The 21,425-nt window shown below is 49.6% G+C and overlaps 1 protein-coding gene across 2 annotated transcripts; it reads left to right on the top strand.

Annotated features, from left to right (window-relative positions):
• The first annotated feature begins 3,392 nt into the window (after window positions 1-3,392).
• EIF3D (eukaryotic translation initiation factor 3 subunit D) lies at window positions 3,393-19,978 on the top strand. Of its 2 annotated transcripts, XM_070599856.1 has the most exons (16): window positions 3,614-3,819; window positions 4,907-5,017; window positions 6,484-6,617; window positions 6,916-6,961; window positions 8,086-8,222; window positions 8,819-8,904; window positions 9,498-9,570; window positions 12,173-12,285; window positions 13,027-13,159; window positions 13,728-13,875; window positions 14,818-14,948; window positions 15,648-15,733; window positions 15,831-15,960; window positions 18,749-18,891; window positions 19,083-19,366; window positions 19,822-19,978. In XM_070599856.1, the coding sequence occupies exons 3-16, from the start codon at window positions 6,495-6,497 to the stop codon at window positions 19,833-19,835; spliced, it is 1,647 nt and encodes a 548-aa protein (XP_070455957.1). In that variant the 5' UTR covers window positions 3,614-3,819; window positions 4,907-5,017; window positions 6,484-6,494; the 3' UTR covers window positions 19,836-19,978. The 2 variants fall into 2 exon arrangements, with proteins under 2 accessions (XP_070455956.1, XP_070455957.1); XM_070599855.1 differs by lacking the exon at window positions 4,907-5,017 and having other exon boundaries at window positions 3,393-3,819.
• Window positions 19,979-21,425: the final 1,447 nt, after the last annotated feature.

Here is a 21,425-nt window from a genome sequence, read left to right as displayed (position 1 = left end):
TCTAGACATGACACAGGCCTTTTAGGCACCTGTGGGTCCCCCTCTCTCAGCTTAGAAAACGCTTTTCGGTCATTCCCTCGGCTAGACCGGAAGCTCTGTGAAGACAAGGATCTCAATATCCATCATTACACACACAGGGTCTTGCTGCAGTGGGTGACTGTCAGCCAAGCAAGTTAAATGAATGATCTCAGACAATGTTGATCCTTTTATTCATCGACTTCGTCAACAGAGGACTTTGTCACAATCCACTGTGCTCAGGTTAGCCATTATTAGCAATAATGAAAAGTGAGTCATATAATTGCCCAAAGACAGTGTTTGTGCCTCTCAAAACTGGAAAGACACCGCCAAATCCCCTTTTGAGAAAAGTCACCTGCCCTCAAACCTACACTCTTTTGGCAAGAATGTAGAATTTTTTATTTCACAGGCTCTAAAAGCAGTATCTGAAGCCCCGGATTCATAAGCATTTCCTGGGTACACTCTGCGCACCACACGCTGTGCTGGGCCATGAGGCTTCCTTCAGGAATAACGAAGCCTGTGCTTTGGGCTTCTGGGGCAGGAGTGGTGGGGACACCGGTAACAGAACCAGATGTGTAGTAAGCACGGCAGTGAGGCCTCCACCAAGTGCTGTGGACACACGGAGGAGAGTTCTCATCCTCAGAGGTCACTGGGGCATTCAACAAACACTTTCCCAGCACCAACCATGTGGTGAGCCCCATTCTAGGTGCTGGGGATACAGGAGTGAACAAGACAGGTAAGAACCCACCTCTCGTGAGGCTTGTGTTCTAAAGAGGAGACAATAAATAAGTAAACAAATAAACAAACAAGATAATTTTAGTAGAGATAAATGTTAGCCATCTGGTAACACACAAACAGGACATGCAGAAGAAGAGGAAGCCAGGCTGCGCCCTGAGTTTGAAACCCCAGCTGCACCACGCGCGGTTCAACCTAGAGCACTTCTCTGTGCCTCCTGATCCTCATCTGTAAAATGGGGCGATAGCAGGCCCTGCCTCCCTGGGCTGGGGTGGGGACTGCATGAGTCAACATGAGCTCTTGGAATGGTATTGGGCACACGGCAAGCAAGAGAGTGAACGAGCACAGAGCAAGGCTACTCAGAGGGGCGGTCAGGAAAGGCCTGTTTGTTGAGGACACAGGCTCGTGAAGACATATGTTCCAGGCACCTGAGAAGAGCAGGTGAAAAGGTCTCAGGGCAGGAATGAGCCCAGGTGTAACCCAGAAGAAGGCAGCTGCCATTCCGAAACCTGCAGGCATGGAACAGAGCTTGGGCTCCCATTCTCAGGATAAAGGTAAGACTGAAAGATTTCAAAGAGGGCAGGGAGGGAGGGAGGGCGTGCTCTGATTTAATGCAAAGGAGGGTCATTCCAGCTGCATGTGGAGAAAGGACAGTGGGTCAGGCGGAAAGAGGGCAGCAGGGGCGTCAGACGGGAGGAGGAAGGAAGGCGAGATCTCCCACCCGAGCCAGGGACCCACTACCGAGAATGAGACAGGACACTACAAACCCTTCTCCATCTGGAGTGGGCAGGGACGTCTGGGCCAAAATATGGGCAAGATGATTAAACTCTGACACAACAGAGACACTGGAGCAGATGGTCTGTGGGCCCACAGCAAAAAAAAAAGAAGAAAAAAACAGAAGATATGATCTACGCAATTCAGCAAAAATACACCTCCTCTTGCATTGTAGAACATATGACAATTTAGTGTTGACATCAGTTATACTAACTTTGAGTACTTATGTATGTGCCCAGGTAATGTGCTAAATTCATTTTCTCGTTTGATTCTCACAAAACCCCTATCCGTTCATTCAACAATTCGGCAAATACGTATTACCAGGCACTGTTCTAAGTAAGACAGACAAAGCGCCTACTCCCGTGAGGCTTACACTCTAGAAGAGAGAGACAGAGCCTAAACAAGGAAACAAATAATATCTCAGAGTGACAACAACTGTGAAGAAAATGAAGCAGAGTAAGCGGGGGAGGAAGGAGCAGCTGTTTTAGGTAGGACGGTCAGGGAAGAACTTTCGAGGACACGACTCTTGAGCAGAGACACGGATGATGGGACCAAGCCAGGCACGGGTAAACCTGGGGAAGAGCGTCGCATGCAGAAGGAACAGCAGGTGCAGAGGCCCTGCTGAGACAGAAACGAGGCTGGTGTATTTGAGGCATAAAAAGACCACGGTAGCTACAGCAGAGTGGGTTCAGGATGGCAGGATATAAAGCCGAAGGGTAGCCAGGGACCACACAGGCCACAGGAAGACACTGATCTTTCACTCTAAGCACATAATGGGAAGCTGCTGGAAGGTTGTGAACAGATTGCCTTGACCACTATGTGGAGAAGGAACCCTAGAGGAACAAGAGTGTGCACTGGGGGTCCAAGCATGAGGCTGGAGAGAGTGGGGAAAAGTGGGCGTGTTCAAGATGCATGTTGAAAGAAGAATGGAGAGGACATAGAGAAGGATTCAGTGTGGGAAAGGGGAAAGCAACCACCACCGAGGACTACAAGGTTTTGGGTGTCATTAACAAAAATGAGGAAAACTGGAAGATGAGCAGATTGGTTGAGAATTTATGGAAACAGATGCTGCTATCAACATTTTCACTTTACAGATGAGTAAGCAGGTTTAGAGAGATCGACTAACCCGTCCAAGTTTACCCAACTGGTAAGTGGGATTGCAAAGTATTTCCACATGTATTTATTTTTACCCTCCCAGCACCCCCTTATTATTATCTCCAATTTACAGAGAATGAAACTGCGGCTCAGAAATGTGAAGCCTACACAGCAAGAAAATGGCAGAGCCAAGAGTATCGGATCTAATAGCAGATACATTTTCCCATAAAGGAGACACGCTGGGATACTGACAAGGAGACCAGGTAGAAAAGGAACTGAGGTTTGAATAAAATCGCGCCCTTATATTCTGTTCCAACGTTTTGAAATTCCCCAGCAGGACCCCAGGACAAACTCCAGGCTGGGAGTTCGGAAAGGACAGCACTGTGGTCCATTGTAGGAAAGTGGTTCCTGACTCTCCACTGCAGGATCACAGTTGCTCATTAAAATGCAGATTCCCGGGCTCCCGTTTAGACGTCTTGGATAACAACCCGTGGAAGTGAGACCTGGAATCTGCATTTTTCAGGTTAGCGCTCCAGAAATCGTGGTCGTACAAATAAAGTTTGAGAACTGTGGAAGCAGGGTTTGAACCCAGCAGCCACTTCCTAAACGGGCAGTCTGAACCACGCAGGTCGCTTCACACCTCCGGACCTGTTTCCGAAACTGTGAGAGGAGGCGGGAGGATGATAGTAAAATCTGCCTGCGGCACTCGACCGCCCCCCAGCGGTGAGAGCGAGCCACACCATTGCGTAAAGCGGGCGGAGCCCCGGGTCATTGTGGGATACAGAGGGGCCGGGGCGTCCGTGAAGCATTGTGGGACACAGAGGGGCTGGCAGCCGCTCCCCGCCTCCAGTTTGGACTGCATCGCGGCCGCGTTTCAACAACCCTCAACCCCCTCTCGGGGCGTCACCGGATGCCCCGTGACGTAACTGTAAACACCCCTCTTGCGTCTTGGCTCCTCAGAGGCTAACGAGGACACCTCGCAAAGAGCAGTGACGAATTTCCGGGTGCGTCTTCGCTTTACGACCCATGCGTTCCTCTGCCGAAGCTGGAGAACCGTTTACGACAGCACCGGTTGTGTTTACGGCCCCGGCCTCTGCGCACGCACCCTCTCTCTTTTCCTGGCTCATCGGAGCGGAGCCGGTGGCGCGGTCTCCCGCCGGGACCATCTCTCCCCATCTGGGCCTGCGGAGTCCGTTACAGGTGAGCGGCGTGTTCCGTAGGGTTGCGCGGACCTCCGGAGCCGGCTTGGGCTGGGTCTGGCCTTCGGGGGCTTACCGGAAGAGACCTGCCGTACGTCCCCTCCTGCCGCTGCTGTCGCTTCTCTGGGCGGGGCAGGAATCCCCTTTCGGGGGCCCCGGGCCGGGCACCCTGTGGGATGCGGGGCGCGGCCTTGAGGGTGAGGGCCCTGGCCCTAGGCTCCGCTTACTGGCCAGGGACTGAGCGAACTTGGTAATCTCGCTTACCCCAGCTGGGTCTCAAGGGCTTATTAAAGTGGCCAGGGGGTTCCTGCGTTTCTGGGTGAGGTATTGGGGTGCCAAGCCGAGCGGTGTTCGACCCTGCTCTGAGGAGCCCGCAGTCCGAGGTTTCCTTCCCTTTTCTGTGAAATAGAAGACTGGAAGGGAGTAGAGGGGTCTCCGATCTGAAACCCCTCCCCCAGGGATCGATGGCGTACCATCTGCGAGGCCTCGATAATGCGCACAGTACTGTGGCCCGCCGGCCCCGGGGCCCCTTCTGACTGCCCTGCGGGTGCCTCCCCTTCCTGCCCCTGCAGCCAGGACGGCTGTCACTGCGATTCAACCGGGCGGCTCGGTTTCTCCTGCTGGTTCCCTTGCGCTCGCTCTCTTCACCCGTGCTGAAGTCGGGACGTACTGCCACTCCCTGGAGAAGCGCATGTCAAGCCTTGGGCCTGTTTCCTTCCTGAGCTCTGAGGGAACAGCTGGGTTTTTAACACGCTGTGTTTTGAGACGTCATTATTGTGTTGTAAGCTGTGGTCCAGAACCCCAGATGTTTTCAGGCTGCTGCCCAGCTGTAGTATAACGGAAAGAATGCCGGACTTAGGGCAGACAACCCTGGAAATCAAGTCCACTTTTAAACGATGGGCAGGTCAACTGCTTGATTTGGCTGAGCTGTGAGTTTTTCTCTCTAAAGTGGAGGTGTGGGGGAGTTAGTAGGGTTAACCTATCTAGCATGGTGCCTGACACATAGTAGGAACTCAGTAAATACTTGACATGAAGTGTTTTGAGATCGCCACCCCTCCCCTTGGTCCTCTTCCTGTCGTATAACTTAGGTTCAGAGTCGGAGGATGAAGCTCCCAGGCTCACTCCCTGTTGCTGTCACCCAAGTGTCACCTCTCTAGGAAGCCTTAGTCTCCCCATCATGGGACAATGGGGAGAGTTCAGTAAGTTCCGTATACCTGTGTTCTCTGATTGCTCTCCAGCCTCCAGAAACATCCATGTAATGAATTTTCCTCTGGGAACTTACCTTCTGAGCATTTTCTGAGGGTTACAATGGGTGCTATGCTTGGGGTTTTGATACGAAGTGTCAGGCAAACATCTGTCTGGAGCCCGTGGTTTGTACCCTCCCGAGAGAAGCTGTAGTGTAATGCAGAGTATGTACTCTGGACCCAGACAGCCTGGGTGCAGATTTTTCATCAACTAGCACTTTGGGCAGTTTCTTACCTTCTCTGTGCCACAATTTTCTTATCTGGAAAGTGAGCATGATACTGGCCCTACCTCAGATTGCTGGGCAGATTTAATGAATTTATGCTTGGTGAACACTAAGAACAATGCCTGGTACTCCTTGTATTTGTGAACATTTGATGCACGGCCTCTTCTAGGACCTAAGGTTTCTGCTGGCCTCCTCAGGCCTTTTGCTTGGCTCTGTGTCCACCTCTTCTGCATAAGGGTTTGCATTGATGACAGAAAATGGGAAGAGTAGGGGCTGGCCCCGTGGCCGAGTGGTTAAGTTCGCGCGCTCCGCTGCAGGCAGCCCAGTGTTTCATTTGTTCTAATTCTGAGCGCGGACATGGCACTGCTCATCAAACCACGCTGAGGCAGCATCCCACATGCCACAACTAGAAGGACCCACAGTGAAGAATATACAGCTATGTACCGGGGGGCTTTGGGGAGAAAAAGGAAAAAAATAAAATCTTTGAAAAAAGAGAGAGAGAAAAGAAAATGGGAAGAATAAGAAAGGAAAGTTGAATCTCAGGATATACTTATGGACTCTCTCATCACTCTTGTGTATAAATCTATTTTTGCAAGTCTGAGTAGTAATTGTGTGGCATTTTACAATGAAAGCATTTCCGTCTGTTCACTAATAAGACTTTCACAGTGATCCTGTGATATGAATAAAACAAGGATCTTACTTATTTTACAGATGAAGAGACTGAGGCTTAGGGAAGTTAAGTATTGTGTCCCTTGGTGAAGGTGTTTCTGAGCACCAGAACGTGGTTATTACACTTGAAAAAAAGTTACTACATTTCGTCAAATCTGAGAGAGACCACCAAATTTCAGGATCACCATTATTTTATCTAACGCTAAGAAAGAGACTGCCAATTAAGATATGACACCCCGTCAAGCATAGGGTGCAGCCTCCTTTCACAGATGTTACAGTGAAAAAAGTGGGTGTCGTAGAATCTAAGAAACCTGGTAAGTCAATTTTGTTAGCAGTCTTCTAAATTTTAAGTGTTCACGACGTCATCTGCAAGAGAATATTGTTAGCAGCAGCTCAGCAGTTGAGGGCTCCGTTTTGCACATTGTTCTTTGAATTTTATCATTTATGTCTTAGCTTACCTCACACGGAAGCCCTTTTGTACTTTAAGACCTTTCTTCTTGCAGCTACTCACATTATTTGTATTTTTAGGGTTTTAAAAGATGGCGAAGTTCATGACCCCCGTGATCCAGGACAACCCCTCGGGCTGGGGTCCCTGTGCAGTTCCCGAGCAGTTTCGGGATATGCCGTACCAGCCGTTCAGCAAAGGAGACCGGCTGGGAAAGGTACGTGCTTGGCAGCAGGAGTTGGAATCTTTTCAGCCATGGCTGCTACTCTCCACAAGTTTGTTTCAGTTTTATTCTCTCAAAAGCATAATTTCTGTGTTCCTTAGAGGGACACCAGCTGAGAAAGGGTATAACCTCTGGGTGTTTCCAGTAGTCCTAGGAGAGCTGGGCGCTTACATAGGCTTTGTGGGCCCCTCCTGATACTTTCCCACACTGTGTCCTTGCTTTGGGGGGTTTCTGGGTGAACAGAAACTTGCCTGGTTGACCCGTGTGCTCTGTCTTCCCTTGTTCTTACTAGGTTGCAGACTGGACGGGCGCCACGTACCAAGATAAGAGGTACACGAGTAAGTGTTCTCCGGCTGACCGCCTGGGTCAGGGCCTCGGGAGGATTGTTACTTTTTCTAGTAACTCATCTGAAAGCATTCTAGAATGGGAACGAAATGCTGATGATCCTAGTTTTGGGGTGTATATTCTAGACTGTGGACACTAACCATATTTTTTTGGAAATAGCCCCAAAACTGTACATTAAGAGGTTGGCCGATTATAGTTGGATTTTTCCTCCACTTTTGGGGAGCCATGGACCCTTTTAAAAATCTGTTGAACACATTCCCATTTGGCATTCCACTGCGTGGGATTTGCTGAACCTGTGAAGCCAGTCAATGGACCCCAGGTTTACAACCATTGATTTTAAGATCCTGATAGAGTAAATGGGTTGTTTTGTTATGTTTTGTTTTTCTCTGTGCCAGTTGAGATCATCAGAAGTGGCCGCCTGGAAAACTAAGTTGAGGTTATTTGAGGTTGTGGTCGGCAGGACAGTATACCCATTAGACATGTCTACCGTGGGTACCAGGTGATGTAAATGGTGGTACTCATGCCCCATATTTGCCTCTCCTACAATAGTAAATCTTTTTTTTTTTTTTTTTTAAGATTTTATTTTTTTCCTTTTTCTCCCCAAAGCCCCCCGGTACGTGGTTGTATATTTTTAGTTGTGTGTCCTTCTAGTTGTGGCATGTGGGATGCCACCTCAGCGTGGCTTGATGAGCAGTGCCATGTCCACGCCCAGGATTCGAACCAACGAAACACTGGGCCGCCTGCAGCGGAGCACGCGAACTTAACCACTCGGCCATGGGGCCAGCCCCAAGAGTAAATCTTAACTTGTATTCCTACAGAATAAGGCAGCGAGTGAAAAGGGCTTATCTCCAGTTCCTCAGACTCTGTCTTGACTTAGAAAGTTCTTTAGACCAGAGCTTTTCAAACTTGAATGTGCGTATGAGCCACCTGGGGATCTTGTTAAAATGCTGATTCCGATTCAGTGGGTCTGAGGTGCATGTGTCAGTCTGCAGGTCTGAGAAGCTCCCAGCCAGTGCTAGGGTCCTGAGACCACACTTTAAACGGCAAGGCTGTAGACTAGCATGTATGTGTAAAGTCTGTAGATGTAGTTATGACACGGTGTCGTCTTTGCCTCCAGATAAGTACTCCTCTCAGTTTGGTGGCGGAAGTCAGTATGCTTATTTCCATGAGGAGGATGAAACTAGTTTCCAGCTGGTGGACACCGCGCGCACGCAGAAGACTGCCTACCAGCGGAATCGGATGCGGTTTGCACAGGTAGGCCAGGAGCCGGCACTCCGGCCTTCTTGGGGCTGTTACTCTTGGCTGTCACCTGCTGAAAATGCTGCTCTATGAGGACTAACGAGGAGAAGCATGTCATCATGGGTCTTCAAGTGAGTCCCAGGTGGTGTTCAGTGACAGGTTGTGCCAAAGTAAACTTGTGCTTGGTCCAGGGCTGCATTTAAATAATTTAGATTTCTGTTGACCAGTGGTTAGGACATCATCCCCCTGTGCTAAGGATGAATGTTTGTGCTGCGTAAGAAGGTGCCTGTTGCCTCACTTAATTGCAGTGTGCAGGCTTTATTAAGTAGATGGTCCGGTCAGGCTGCATCTTATTACATACAGAGACAAATTCTGCAGCTCTGTAATGAGAGTCAGTAAACCTACTTCAGTGAACGAGAGGTTGTGTGAATGTTCGTCTAAGCTAATTCCAACTACTTAGGCCACCACTAAAATCTCCAGACCTGATTCTGCAAAGTGAAATGTGCAGCTTGGGGTTTTGCATCCTGCATTTACCCTAACGCCTCCCATTGAACACCGCCTGCTGTGAGTCAGAGCCCCCAGACTTTAACGTGGGTGTTTGTCATCCCCAGCGGAACCTCCGCAGAGACAAAGACCGACGCAGCATGCTGCAGTTCAACCTGCAGACCCTCCCTAAGAGCGCCAAGCAGAAGGAGAGGTGAGCTTCCCCCCTGCCGGGACTGCCCGTGCTCTCACGCCACTAGGCCAAAGCAGGAGAATGGCTGCCTCCCCACCACTGCAGTAAACAAGCCTGCGGAAAGCCGGTGAAGCCACTGGTTCAGCCCTGGCATTGCTCTCCAAGGGCCGGTTCGTGGCACGTAGCGTGGGCAGGAAACTGCTTGCAGTGCACGTGCGCACTGAAGGGAGACAGGCGGCTAAGAGCTCTGGAGCTTCCCTGGGCTCGGTTCTGCTGTGGCACAGCTCCAGGGGGTCCCATTCACACCGGCTCCTGTGAGCTCCCTGGAGCTGTGTAGTGTGGCAGCCCTGCCCAGGCTGGGCTGCCAGCGGACAGTCTCTGCGGGTAGAGTAAAATAGAGCTGGTCAGTAGTGCTGGGGGGCAGTATGCCTCTTCTGGCATCTCTGGTGTGCATCCTTTGGTCTGTTCTTTCCTACTAAGCCTCTGTTTCCCATAGTTCAGAGAAGTCCGTGATGGTGCTGAGGTTTAGCTAAAGAGAATGGCAGCTTCTGCCTTTTGAAAAAGCCACTGACTTAAAGGTCTACACTGAAAGCATGATTTTCCTGTCTTTCTAGAGAACGCATACGACTGCAGAAAAAATTCCAGAAACAATTTGGAGTGAGGCAGAAATGGGACCAAAAATCACAGGTAGTGTATACGTACCAGAATTCTGTCTGGGAATTCAGTTTTGTTTGGTTGGTTTTATAACAGCGTTATTGAGAGAATTCACATACTGTACAATTCACCCACTTAAAGTCTACAGTTCACTGCTTTTAGTATATTGGCAGGATTCTACAACCGTTACTAGAGTCAGTTTCGGGACGTTTTCATCATTCTAAAAAGAAATGCTGTACCCTTTAGCAGTTGGTCCCTAGTCTCCCCAGCCCTCGGCAGCTAGTCCTGTCTCTGGATTTCCCTGTACTGGACGTTTCATATAAGTAGAATCATACCAACATGATCTTCTGTGACGGGCTCCTAACTGAGCATAGTGTGTTCAGGGTTCATCTGCTTTGTAGCAGGTGTCAATACTTCGTTCCTTTTTATTGCCAGATTCATTGTGTAGATACACCGCATTTCATTTATCCGTTCACCAGTTGGTGGGCATTTGGGTTGTTTCCACTTTTTTTTTTTTTTAAGTTTTTATTAAGATTATGATAGTTTACAACTTTGTGAGATTTCAGTTGTACATTATCGTTAGTCATGTTGTAGGTGCACCACTTCACCCTTTGTGCCCTCCCCCCATCCCCCTTTCCCCTGGTACCTACCAATCCTCTTCGTCTCTGTTTAACTCCCACCTATGAGTGGAGTCATATAGAGTTCGTCTTTCTCTGTCTGACGTATTTCACTTAACATAATTCCCTCCAGGTCCATCCATGTTGTTGTGGATGGAATGATTTTATCCTTTTTTATGGCTGAGTAGTATTCTATTGTGTATATATACCGTATCTTCTTTATCCAATCATCAGTTGATGGGCATTTAGGTTGCTTCCATGTCTTGGCTATTGTAAATAATGCTGCGACGAACATAGGGGTGCATGGGACTTTTGGAATTGCTGATTTCAAGTTCTTTGGATAAATACCCCGTAGTGGGATGGCTGAGTCATAAGGTATTTCTATTTTTAATTTTTTGAGAAATCTCCATACTGTTTTCCAGAGTGGCTGCACCAGTTTGCATTCCCACCAGCAGTGGATGAGGGTTCCTTTTTCTCCACAGCCTCTCCAACATTCGTCACTTTTTGTTTTGGTTATTTTTGCCATTCTGACAGGTGTAAGGTGATATCTAAGTGTAGTTTTGATTTGCATTTCCCTGATGATTAGTGATGATGAGCATCTTTTCATGTGTCTATTGGCCATCCGTATATCTTTTTTGGAGAAATGTCTGTTCATGTCCCCTGCCCATTTTTTGATTGGGTTCTTTGATTTTTTGCTGTTGAGCTGTGTGAGTTCTTTATATATTATAGAGATTAACCCTTTGTCAGATAAATAACTTGTAAATATTTTTTCCCAGTTAGTGGGTTGTTTTTTTGTTTCAATCCTGTTTTCCCTTGCCTTTAAGAAGCTCTTTAGTCTGATGAAGTCCCATTTGTTTATTCTTTCTATTGTTTCCCTCGTCTGAGGAGTTATGGTGTCCGAAAAGATTCTTTTGAAACTGATGTCAAAGAGTGTACTGCCTATATTTTCTTCTAGAAGACTTATTGTTTCAGGCCTAATCTTTAGGTCTTTGATCCATTTTGAGTTTATTTTTGTGAATGGTGAAAAAGAATGGTCAATTTTCATTCTTTTACATGTGGCTGTCCAGTTTTCCCAGCACCATTTGTTGAAGAGACTTTCTTTTCTCCATTGTAGGCCCTCAGCTCCTTTGTCGAAGATTAGCTGTCCATAGATGTGTGGTTTTATTTCTGGGCTTTCAATTCTATTCCATTGATCTGTGTCCCTGTTTTTGTACCAGTACCATGCTGTTTTGATTACTGTAGCTTTATAGTATCCTTTGAAGTCAGGGATTGTGATGCCTCCTGCTTTGTTCTTTTTTCTCAGGGTTGCTTTAGCAATTCGGGGTCTTTTGTTGCCACATATGAATTTTAGGATTCCTTGTTCAATTTCTGTAAAGAATGTCATTGGGATTCTGATTGGGATAGCGTTGAATCTGTAGGTTGCTTTAGGTAGTATGGCCATTTTAACTATGTTTATTCTTCCAATCCATGTGCATGGAATGTCTTTCCATCTCTTTATGTCGTCATCACTTTCTTTCAGGAAAGTCTTGTAGTTTTCGTTGTAGGGTTGTTTCCACTTTTTGCTGGTATGAACAGTGCTGCTCTGGACATTCCTGTACAAACGTTTGTGTGGACATTGTGAGACTAGAGGACAGATGTAAGCATGAGGACAGTTGGTGTCATGGAGGTTACATTTGCTGGATGTGCTGCTTCCTGTATCGAGAATGAATAGCTAATGCTGGAGGGAGGCATCAAGGAACTGCTGCAGCTCTTTTATAAAAAAGATAGAAACATAAAAGAGCTGGTGGTCCTTGGGTGACATCGTCACCTGGCATAAAATTCCCATTTGTTTTGAACTCTTGATACTTTCTGTCCTCTTCTAGATTGTTGACTCCTGAGTCAGGGATTCTGTCTTATAAAACAGCCAGCACATAGTAAATGTTCTAGGTACATTTCTTGAATAGATGCCCTTCATACTGTTAACCTGCCTTTTGGTACGTTTTGCACTGGCTTTTTGCTTCTCGTGGTTCCCGCTACAGAAACCCCGGGACTCTTCAGTTGAAGTTCGTAGTGACTGGGAGGTGAAAGAGGAAATGGACTTTCCCCAGCTGATGAAGATGAGATACTTGGAAGTCTCAGAGCCACAGGACATGTAAGTGGCGTCATTCGTAGTACCTTCCGCTGTCATCCTGAGTGTGGAGCATCTGGTGGGTATTTTCCTAAGCCCTGGTATTTCCAAAAACTGTTTGAAACTGCTTACTCAAAAGATGTCGTATAAGATTAACAGCTGTGTTTTGAAAAAATCTAGGCCAAGCGGGGACTAGCAGAAAGCAGTTTACTGATACTCAGCATCAGATCTCTCCCAACTTCGTAGCTTTGCGAGCAAAGGAGAAATAAAGTTAAATTATTTTGCTCTCTTTAGCAGAAAGAGAAAGGGAAGAAAGCAGAAAGAAATTTGCTGATGTTAAACCGCAGAGTCCTTTCAGCGTCCTGAAATGCTGAGGAGAGAGAGAATTGAGTTGCGTTGCTCTGTCGGCAGGAAGAAAGAGAGAGCAGTTCTTCGGGAGAAGCAAAGCTTTTCCTGACGTTTCCAACCACTCCGTACCGCAGAGGACGAGTAGGCAGAATAACTTAGGAGGCAGCTAGAGCGCCAGGCCAGACGCCAGCGCGCCCACATGCCTCTGCAGCCACTCACCTCCCTGTCTTTAGGACGGAGAGGGTGAGCTGGGCCAGTGGCGTCCACGCTGTTCTGTGGAGCCGGGTCAGGAGCTTAGGGGCAGGGCCCTGAGGGCTCATCTCTAGATTTCTGGGTAAGACTTGAGGTTCCAGGGCTTAAGAGAACCGCGTGGGTGACCCCCGCCTTGACTCGGCGTGCCGTGGCCTCTCCCCTCAGCGAGTGCTGCGGCGCCCTGGAGCACTACGACAAGGCCTTCGACCGCGTCACCACGAGGAGCGAGAAGCCCCTGCGGAGCATCAAGCGCATCTTCCACACCGTCACCACCACCGACGACCCCGTCATCCGAAAGGTGCGCGGCCCCTGCTGCCCCCTGCACACCTGTCGGGAAGGCCACCGGCTTCTACAGCTGCGGCCTCAGAAAGAACGGAGGGCGTGGGAATATATGTGAATCGCTTGGACCTTAGAGAGCCCCGTAGATAAGCTTCTTCTGAATCGGATTTAGGATTAGCTGAAAATAAAGGCACATCACTGGCTAGACCATAAATGTTGGTGTTAAGCACAGCTGGACTCCACTCCCAGCTCTCCCACGTTTCCCACCGTCACCTCTGGGGCCTTCGTTTTCATCTCTAAGGTGGGGTTAGTGCACTTAGACGTGCCGTTGGGGTGAGGATGGAAGCAGTGTGAAACGCTTTCCTGGAATGTTGCGAGTGCTCAGGGAGCTGCAGTGCCACGTACCCAGCATAGTGACTGCCAACAGAAGCTCCTGGCTGACGCCCTCGGCCTCGCTCAGACCACTAGAGGCACACGTGCGTGTGTGGGTGTGAAATGGCTCTTTACAAAGGGCTCCTTACCCTCCGTGTCAATGAGCAGTTAGACCTAAGACTGGCCTCATGTCTCTCTTTTACTCCTCTCTGCAGCTGGCAAAGACTCAGGGGAACGTGTTTGCCACCGATGCCATCCTGGCCACACTCATGAGCTGTACTCGCTCCGTGTACTCCTGGGACATCGTCGTCCAGAGAGTCGGCTCCAAGCTCTTCTTTGACAAAAGGGACAACTCTGACTTTGGTAAGGAGCCTGCCTGGGACCAACACAAAGGCGTTGGGTGTTTCTGTTCGTTCGGAGCAACTCCTTGGTGCTAGAGAATGGGTAGACGGTCGTCTGTCTGCCCCCAGCATTGACAGCCATGCCTGAGTCCCTCTCAGCCTCCTCAGACACAGAGAAGGGACTGGCGGTGCAGGCCCTCCTCTGGGCGTCTGCTTTCTGAGGCCTCACAGCGCCCCAGTACTAAGCTTCCACATGTTTCTCATTAAAATAGCACTCTCCTGAATTCTGCCGTTTTTCCATACCATCTTTAGTATTTACTTAATAATTTTCTTTAAGTTAATGCCTTTTCTTTTTAACTTTAACAAAAATTACTTACACATATGTTTTATACCATGAATGGAAACCAGGTCACTAAAAAATAGCAGCAGTAGGGGCTGGCCCCGTGGTGTAGTGGTTAAGTTCGTACACTCTGTTTTCACGGCCCTGGTTCAGGGGTTCAGATCCCAGGCACAGACCTACACCATTCGTCAGCCATGCTGTGGCGGTGACCCACATACAAAGTAGAGGAAGAGTGGCACAGATGTTAGCTCAGCCTCAATTTTCCTCAAGCGAAAAATAAAAATAAAATAACAGCAATGGAATAAAACCATATAGTCATAATCCACACCTCAGGGCTAAGGCATTGTCTTTGTTAAAAAGCTAACACGATCAAACATTCTCTTGAGGAATCTTAGTAAAGATTGAAAGGGGGTGGTTGTCTTACACCCTGGTTGAATTTAGTGTTAGAAGTTATCCAGGAGCACTCCCCTACGTGTCCACGTGTGGGGGACCCACGTTAGTAGATGGCGGTTCTTTGAAAGAATGGCCCATGTCATTTGGATCACCGCATCTCCCCGAGGTGCGATGCATATCATCAATGACTCTCCCTCTCTTGGGTGGGTGACCCTGCTGCTGCTTTTGCAGACCTGCTGACAGTGAGCGAGACGGCCAACGAGCCCCCTCAAGATGAAGGTAATTCCTTCAACTCACCCCGCAACCTGGCCATGGAAGCAACGTACATCAACCACAACTTCTCCCAGCAGTGCTTGAGGATGGTGAGGGCGCAAGAGCCACTGGGCACTCACTTTTATTTTGTCAGCTACTGTTTGCGGAGCATCTGCTTTGTGGTGGGCTCCGGGCTTGTGGGATTGAGCAGGACAGAGGGGGTCCTTTCTGTCACAGGCATTCCGAGCTTGGGCTTTGAGGTCAGACTGCCTGACCTTAAACCCTGGATCCACCACTTCCTAGCTTTGTGGTGTCAGGCATGTTTCTTGTCTGTAAAATTAGAATATTAATCATCTTTGTCTGTCGTAGACAAGGTGGGAAGATTCCCTACGTTATTTGATAGATACATTGTTTAGGAGCTGGGGACACAGCAGTGAGCAAAGCAAAGTTCCCGCCCTTAGGAAGCTTCATTACGATGGAGGAGGAAAGACAGTAAACCCTGAATACACACGTGATGTGTGCTGTGGAGACAAAGCAGACAGAGGGGCGGGGCTGCTAATTAATGAGATCCGTGAAGCATGCATGGACACATGGAAGCTCGGTACACGCCGGCTGTTATATCCTTTGTGATTCACGGGGTGCCTGCATGCAGTCAGGAGGGGCAAATAGGCACACGACAGACAGCCCAGAGCTCCCTCAAGGGCTCCAGGAACCTGGCTGGGGCTGTACCTAAGCAGAGGTGCAGGGGTCTGGCTGATTGGCCTGGTGACAAGGTGGCAGTGTCTCATGACGCCTTTGCCGTTTTGCAGGGCAAAGAAAGATACAACTTCCCCAACCCAAACCCGTTTGTGGAGGACGACATGGACAAGAATGAAATTGCCTCTGTTGCGTACCGGTACGTCATCTCTCGTGGGGTGTGCGCAGGCCCGGCCCTGTGTGGTGTCTGAAATTCAGGATCTCGAGTCACCGGCTGAGTTCCTCCTGTATTCCAGCTATCGCAGGTGGAAGCTTGGAGACGACATCGACCTTATCGTCCGCTGTGAGCATGACGGTGTCATGACTGGAGCCAACGGCGAAGTGTCCTTCATCAACATCAAGACCCTCAACGAGTGGGATTCCAGGGTGAGGCGCACCTCGTCCCCTCGGTGGGGCATTTCCTGAAGGGCACGTTGTCACAGGCCAGCGTTTGTGAGCCTGGGTTCTTTTCCCCTTGTATCACTTGGAGAGCTCCCGAGACTTTTCCCCCTGAGTTCCCTGCACTTAGTTCCTCACTGAGAAAGAGAGGGTGTGTGGGTGAGGGTAACCTCTTCTCCCAGGACTTCCCCTCTCCGTGCCTTTCTGACCTCCCGGTGGCTTCTGCGCTCTGCAAGCATCTGGTTTTGACGTCTCCGTCTTGTCTGGGCTGGCAGGTTTCCTCTGAGCTTGGCGGCTCTTTTTGACCTGTTCTTTCACTTAATGCAGCCACTGCCTTCTCTCCACCCTTCTGATTCTCTTTCTAACGCCTTCACTTATTGAACTCGGAGGTTCTGAGATTGGCTCAGCTTTGGCTCCTCAGGAGGCACCTGAGTGAAACGTGCTTCCTTTGTTTTTCCTCCTCCTTCCCTTCTCTCTCACGCTGGTGCTCCATGAGTGTTGGGCTGTGACATCCTTTCTGAAGCTGCCCAGGATTATGTGCCTGAAGCTGAAGTGGGTGGCAGTGCCCCTGGGTGCTGCTGTCCAGAATAAAGGGTCCTCGGTGGGAAGGGCAGCTCCAGGGCCACGCTTGTGTTGGCTGAGTGTCTAACGAGATGGTGTACAGCAGGCCATTGCGGTCTGCCTCTCTGAGAGCCAAGGGAGTAGTGTTAATGCTGCTGTCCCACCTTCCAGGTGTCCCTTAGCCTCCGTCCCGTGCTGGAGGAGCACACTGGAAGCTTCGCTGCAAACATAGCTCTGGGGCCAGTGGCCTTTTCTCAGACTCTCCTCTGTGGCCTCCCCGTGGCGTTCAGTGTTGCTGTGTCTGTGTGGCTTTGCCCATGTGCTGCTGCATTACTCTAGTTGCGCACATTTCTTGGCTCCCTTCGTGTGTTTTCTTTCTGACTCCCTTCCTTATGACTCCCAGGAGAGCCTTCTGGGGTCAGTCCTCTACACGGCTCTTTGCTATAATTACTTCTCTGTACGGCCTTATATTAGTTTTCTTTTTCTCTGTAACAGATTAATATTTAGAGGCTAAAACGACATCCATTAGCGCATGGTCTGGTAGGTCAGAAGGCCAGCATCGTGTGGCTTGGTTCTCTGCTCAGAGTATCAGAAAGCTGAAATCAAGGTGTCGGCGGAACTGAGTTTTCATCTGGACGTTCTGGAAGGAAGTCCACTTCCAGGTTCATTCTAGCGGTTGGCAGAATTCAGTTCCTTGGAGTTGTAGGACTGAGGTCCCCCGTTCGCTTGCCAGCTGTTAGCTGGGGTCTCCCGGCTCCTAGAGGCCACCCACCATCTTCAAACCAGCAACAGCACATCAGATCCTTCTCGTGCTTCGAATCTCTCACTTAGCTCTGATCTCTGTGCCCAGATTTAAGAGACTCATATAGTTAGGTGAGGCCACCCAGATTGTTTCCCTATTTTAAAAGACCTTAATTACATCTGCAAAACCTCTTCTGACGTTGTGAGATCGTGTAACCGTGGGAGAGGTTTCATCATAGTCACAGGTTTCACCCACAGGTACGAGATTCTGCAAGGGCAAGGGTCTTTGGGGTCACCTTAGAATTCCACCTGCCCTGAGCCTCAACCTGGAACGCTACAAATGACTCCTCGGATCTATCCTTGACTCCCCCTCATTGTTTTCCTGCTAAAATGCCCTGCCCTTGCGACATCCCATTTCTGTTCTTACCTCTGGCTCGGCTGTCCCACCAGCTTTGTCTCTCCCGCTCACTTAGGCTCAGAGCCTCAAACATCCCGCCTCCTCCCCCTCTGCACTCTTCTATTTTGCTGTCAGGTGCAGTCTCTCTTCTCACTGACGTCATCCCCCAAGTTAGGAGCCTGTCATCTGCCTGGTATTGTGGATTTGTCCCCTAGACCTCCCTAATTCTCTCCCCACCCACCCCACCCCCCGCCTCCATTCAGTATCTCTGCCAATTAATTGTCCAAAACACTGCTTCCATCCTGCAGCAGAGATTTGCGGAAAGGCTCTTCAAATGCCACAGCAAACTCAAAGGACACTGCGGGATGTTTTTAGTGTTTGGAGGGAAACACGGAAGACATCGGTCAGAATACTACTCCTAGGCGGTTTGTACTGAACTGCTTAATAAAAGGAGCTCTACCGTCTCTCAGCCTAGTGCTGCCTTGAACCAAGAAAGGTTGGGAATCCACCATGTGACCTTCAGCGAGTCACTTGACTTGGCGTCCAGGCTCCCACATCTGTAAAGGAGGTTGGAGAAGGTGATCTCTGGGCTCTCTTTCTGCTTTGTCTGCGTGTGTGTGTACGCACATATACAACGCAGGCTCTGACCTCGCCCTCTGCGGGCCTCCACCCCACCCAGGACTAACCAGCCTGGCTTTCCCTCTGTGCCTCTCAGGTCATTCCACCTCCAGCCTCTGCCACTATTCTCCACCGGTTAGCTGTCGCCCTTCCTCTGTGAAATCCTTCCTTGCCACACAACACATAGTAAACGCTTGCCTCTGCCATTTACGTGGCGCTTGTTTTTAACGTGTGTGTGTGTCCTTGTCTAGATGCGCTCTTTGAAGAGAACTGCAGTTTGTAGTGCCTGCTGTGTGGCAGGCTGTGCCTCTTAAATGATAACGGTCTTCCTCTGGTTTACCGCGGACTCGCCCGCTTCCTGGTCAAGCCCATAGGGAGTTCCTTCTCTGCCAGAGGAGGCAGCAGACCGTGGGCAGCAGGAGCCCCCTTGCTCCTGTAACCGGGGCCTGCTTTCTGCAGCACTGTAACGGCGTTGACTGGCGTCAGAAGCTGGACTCTCAGAGGGGGGCTGTCATCGCCACCGAGCTCAAGAACAACAGCTACAAGTTGGCCCGGTGGACCTGCTGTGCTTTGCTGGCCGGCTCTGAGTACCTCAAGCTTGGGTGAGATTCCTGGCCAGGGGCTGTGAGCTCCTCTTCTGAAAGGAGGGCTCTGTCGGCAGGGAGGCAGGGCTTCTCCTTTTCCCTTGGGACAAGCATCAGACCAGGTGTCACCATCAAATGACATTTGACCAGGTGTTGCTGTGTCTCTGTGCCGGCCTGCCCCCACCACTAATGCCCCTTCCCCCCACTAGTTACGTCTCCCGGTACCACGTGAAAGACTCCTCGCGCCACGTCATCCTGGGCACCCAGCAGTTCAAGCCCAATGAGTTTGCCAGCCAGATCAACCTGAGCGTGGAGAACGCCTGGGGCATCCTCCGCTGCGTCATCGACATCTGCATGAAGCTGGAGGAGGGCAAGTACCTCATCCTCAAGGACCCCAACAAGCAGGTCATCCGAGTCTACAGCCTGCCCGACGGCACTTTCAGCTCCGATGAGGACGATGAGGATGAAGAGGAGGAGGAGGAGGAGGAAGAAGGTTGGTAGCGAGCCTCTTTCTGAAGTCTAGCGTGAGCTGCGGGCTGGCTGGGACCAAGCTGTAAGGCCACGGTTGGGGTGAAACTTTCTGAGAGTTCCCTGGACTCGACTTTGGAGTAGCATTCTCTCTGGCTCCAGGAGCTGCTTCAAGAACGTTTAGATCACATGAGGGGTTGGGGAGGAGAGCAGTCTGTAGAGGCCAGGGTGAGGAAGAAGCATCTAGAGAAGGGCGATGGAAGTCCCTGATGTCAGCCAGAGGTCAGATTCAGGAGAAAAGATGCTCCAGGTGAGTTACACAGGCTTCAGGCTCTTTCTTGCTGCCCCAGCTGGTGACTGAAGGAACTGTCTGTCAGCCCTGTGAGGCTCTGAGAGGCTTCCTCGGAGGGGAGGTCTGGAAAATCCTAAGCAGTCACCACTTCGACATGGCTCATCTCTGTGACATTTTGTATCTTTCAGAGGAAGAAGCTTAAACCAGACGGCGAGGGAGCTGGAGTGTATAATCCCACCAAGCCTGGAAAGGCCTTGGCTGTCCAGTGGAATGTTTGTCTGATTCTTGCTCTCTGAAGTTTGGCAGCTGGAATAAAGTATAATTCTGTTTAGTCTCTTACCTTCATCACATGTCTGCATTATGATTGACAGCCCTACTTCCTTCTCACAGTAGCCCCTGGGAGGGGGAGAGTGGGAAACAGCAGTGTCTAGCTGGCGTTCATAATCTGGGTTCCATCCTTTGTTCTTGAGCATTGTGAGTTTTACATTCCTCTAAGAGGGTGACTATACCCGCTTTGTTTTGTTCTTGGAACCCCTTGAAATTTTCCTTTTATGGAGAGTGTTGTCACTTGGGAGGTCCCCATAAGAAGTGCATTTCCACAAGCATGAGCGCCTGCTGCCCTTGGAGCCACAGATCACTAGTAAAAAGTGAAGCAGGGCAGTCTTTGAAGGTTGAGGTGGGGTTGCTGCTCACGAAGGAGAATGCCTCAGAAGATTCTGATGGATGTACCACTGGGTGGTGGCGATAATGCTTTGTAAATTGATTTCAGGCTTGCCTTGGTCTGGTGATAGAAGCTCAAGCTGGCACCATCAAAGCAATGTGTCATAAACAAATCAGAGCTGTGGATGTTTAGGATATGTGAACTTCTTTTTATAAGTGGATAGTGTTCTGTTCTTGACACTGAAGTAATTACTCTGCCGGGGATTACACTAGGCTCTGTAAATACCTGAGCCAGGCACAGAACTGTGATGCTGGTGGAAGTGATACCACTGTACAGATGAGGAAGTAGGTTCAGCTTCTGAGTAACATTCCTAGAGTTACTATTAACCAAAATAACAGCCTCAGAAAGCAAGCAAGAGTTTATTTGTTAGAGTTACTAGGAAGATAGAGCATATAAAACGTGCTGCTTGAGGAGTTCTCAATGTAGGTGGAGTATTAAAAAGTATCCACCAGGGACCGGCCCCGTGGCCAAGCAGTTAAGTTTGCACGCTCTGCTTCGGCAGCCCAGGGTTTCGCCGGTTGGAATCCCAGGCATGGATGTGGCACCACTCATCAGGCCATGCTGAGGTGGCGTCCCCCATAGCATGACCAGAGGCATTCACAACTAGAATATACAACAGTGTACGGGGAGGAGAAGGAAAAAAGATTGGCAAACAGGTGTTAGCTCAGGTGCCAATCTTAAAAAAGTACACACTAAGGGCCAGCCCGCTGGCATAATGGCTAAGTTCATCCGCTCTGCTTTGGTGGCCCAGAATTTGCAGGTTTGGGTCCAGGGCACAGACCCAGCACCACTCGTTAAGCCACAGTGTGGCAGCGTCCCACATAAAATAGAGGAAGGCTGGCACAGATGTTAACTCATTGACAATCTTCCTCAAGCAAAAAGAGGAAGACTGACAACAGATATTAGCTCAGGGCCAATCTTCCTCACCAAAAAAAGCACATGTTAAAATGGTGTGGCAAGTGCCAAGGGGTTTCAAGTTTGGATCAGTGCTTACCAAGCTGCCTCTTGCAGACCCATACGGCAATCCAGGAGGCTTAGCTGGAGCAAGTGAGTAGGTGGAATTTACGTTCA

Source organism: Equus przewalskii, chromosome 29, assembly GCF_037783145.1.
Source record: "Equus przewalskii isolate Varuska chromosome 29, EquPr2, whole genome shotgun sequence".
Lineage (NCBI taxonomy): Eukaryota > Metazoa > Chordata > Mammalia > Perissodactyla > Equidae > Equus > Equus przewalskii.
This window is presented reverse-complemented; position numbering and strand designations above follow the sequence as displayed.

What these genes read in the sequence shown, in the direction of transcription:
- EIF3D (XM_070599855.1), top strand. Translation starts at nt 6,495, where the DNA reads ATGGCGAAGTTCATGACCCCCGTGATCCAGGACAACCCCTCGGGCTGG. An exon ending in ATTGCCTCTGTTGCGTACCG is followed by an intron (nt 15,734 to 15,830) that starts GTACGTCATCTC and finishes CCTGTATTCCAG; the next exon opens with CTATCGCAGGTGGAAGCTTG. An exon ending in TCAACGAGTGGGATTCCAGG is followed by an intron (nt 15,961 to 18,748) that starts GTGAGGCGCACC and finishes TGCTTTCTGCAG; the next exon opens with CACTGTAACGGCGTTGACTG.